Source organism: Rhinichthys klamathensis, unplaced genomic scaffold (genome assembly GCF_029890125.1).
Source record: "Rhinichthys klamathensis goyatoka isolate OS25496 unplaced genomic scaffold, OSU_Roscu_1.1 h1tg000044l_1, whole genome shotgun sequence".
NCBI lineage: Eukaryota > Metazoa > Chordata > Actinopteri > Cypriniformes > Leuciscidae > Rhinichthys > Rhinichthys klamathensis.
This window is the reverse complement of record NW_026606591.1, coordinates 777,401-778,691: the sequence shown is the minus strand read 5'-3', so window position 1 is coordinate 778,691 and position 1,291 is coordinate 777,401. Positions and strand designations below refer to the sequence as shown.

Genomic DNA, 1,291 nt, shown 5'->3' with positions numbered 1-1,291 from the left:
CGCAAGACATTTCTGCAATAAGAGTACATCAATTTTCAAAAATAAAGGTACGTGTTAGTTTCTACTAAATCGATTGCTTTACTTTACATTACACACATTCAGTTGGTTTCTGTTGTTTATGAATGTATTGTTTTTGCCAACCAAAGCATATTTGTGTATATGCGTTTTTCATAAAGAAATACCAATTGTAAACACCCATGATGTTTAAAACAGCTGTATTTCCCTTCCACATGCTTTTCAGGTACGTTCTCTTAGAAGAAGAAACTCTCAAACTCTGACTAAAGCTTGAAGCATCAGTCATATATACAAGGTATATTTTGGGATTTTCAACTTTATGCTTTAACGCTATATTTGAGGGCTGATTGATTTGCCTCATTAAATGTTTTAAAAAATTATTTTTAATTGTGTTTATTCCTTTTTATTTATCTCGCACACAGTCCTCCATCATGGTGAAAGATACACTGAATAAACTGTCCCAGCTGAAACAATCAGGCTTCGGTCAGCCGTGCCCACCGAGACATGGCCTGAATCTGTTGTACTGGTTTGCTCATGACTACATAGACTTCAGCTATGGCATTATTGTCTCCAAATATAGACCTCAAAATGGAGACTTTGGCTTCCACAAGTTTGAAAACAGAATTGAAGATGAGGAGGATGATCCTCTCTTCCCCAGGCAGAATCTCCCATACTATGAAGTGGGCAACCTGAATTATTCAGGAGCAGACAAGCTCCCAGATTATATCAGTGCAAATTACAGGCACAATATTCCTGACAGTAACAAGGATCGGGTTATTGTGCGTCTGGACGCCAATGGCAGCTTCAACAGGGTGTATGTGACTCAACACAGCGACCTGAAACGATTCGACAACAGAAAAACCTTCCGTGTGAGTCTGGGCCTCCTCCAGAACATCAAGAACAAGAGTCGAGATCAGTATCTCTCCCAGCTCTCCCGCACTCCTGATGAACAGGGCGGATTTAGGCATACACCTGGAGAACAGGGCGGATTTAGGACTACACCACAGAGGCATAACACGCCGGCTAAGAATGACTCCTGGTGTACCATTCTTTAAATATGCTATAAAGAGTCATTAAACTACTCTTATTTTATTTGTGATTATTACATACAACAACACTGGAGAGAATGTATTTTTTGCAGAGCAGTGCAAAAAAGAAATATCTGCTTACCAATCACCTGCTGTCATTTTATCCATGATAAATATGAGTAGGCTTACTAGGCTATAAACATTATAATAATTTATATAGAACTGATTCAAGTGTCAATTACTGTTAA

At 38.6% G+C, this 1,291-nt stretch overlaps 1 protein-coding gene across 1 annotated transcript; it reads left to right on the top strand.

Moving 5' to 3' along the window:
• Positions 1-387: 387 nt before the first annotated feature.
• Positions 388-1,070, top strand: LOC130082351 (uncharacterized). Its single transcript, XM_056247198.1, has one exon. It carries the CDS (start codon positions 447-449, stop codon positions 1,068-1,070), a length of 624 nt encoding a protein of 207 aa, XP_056103173.1. The 5' UTR covers positions 388-446.
• The last annotated feature ends 221 nt before the right edge of the window (positions 1,071-1,291 follow it).

Excerpts from the sequence above, each read along its gene's own strand:
- LOC130082351 (XM_056247198.1), top strand. The coding sequence starts at position 447 with ATGGTGAAAGATACACTGAATAAACTGTCCCAGCTGAAACAATCAGGC.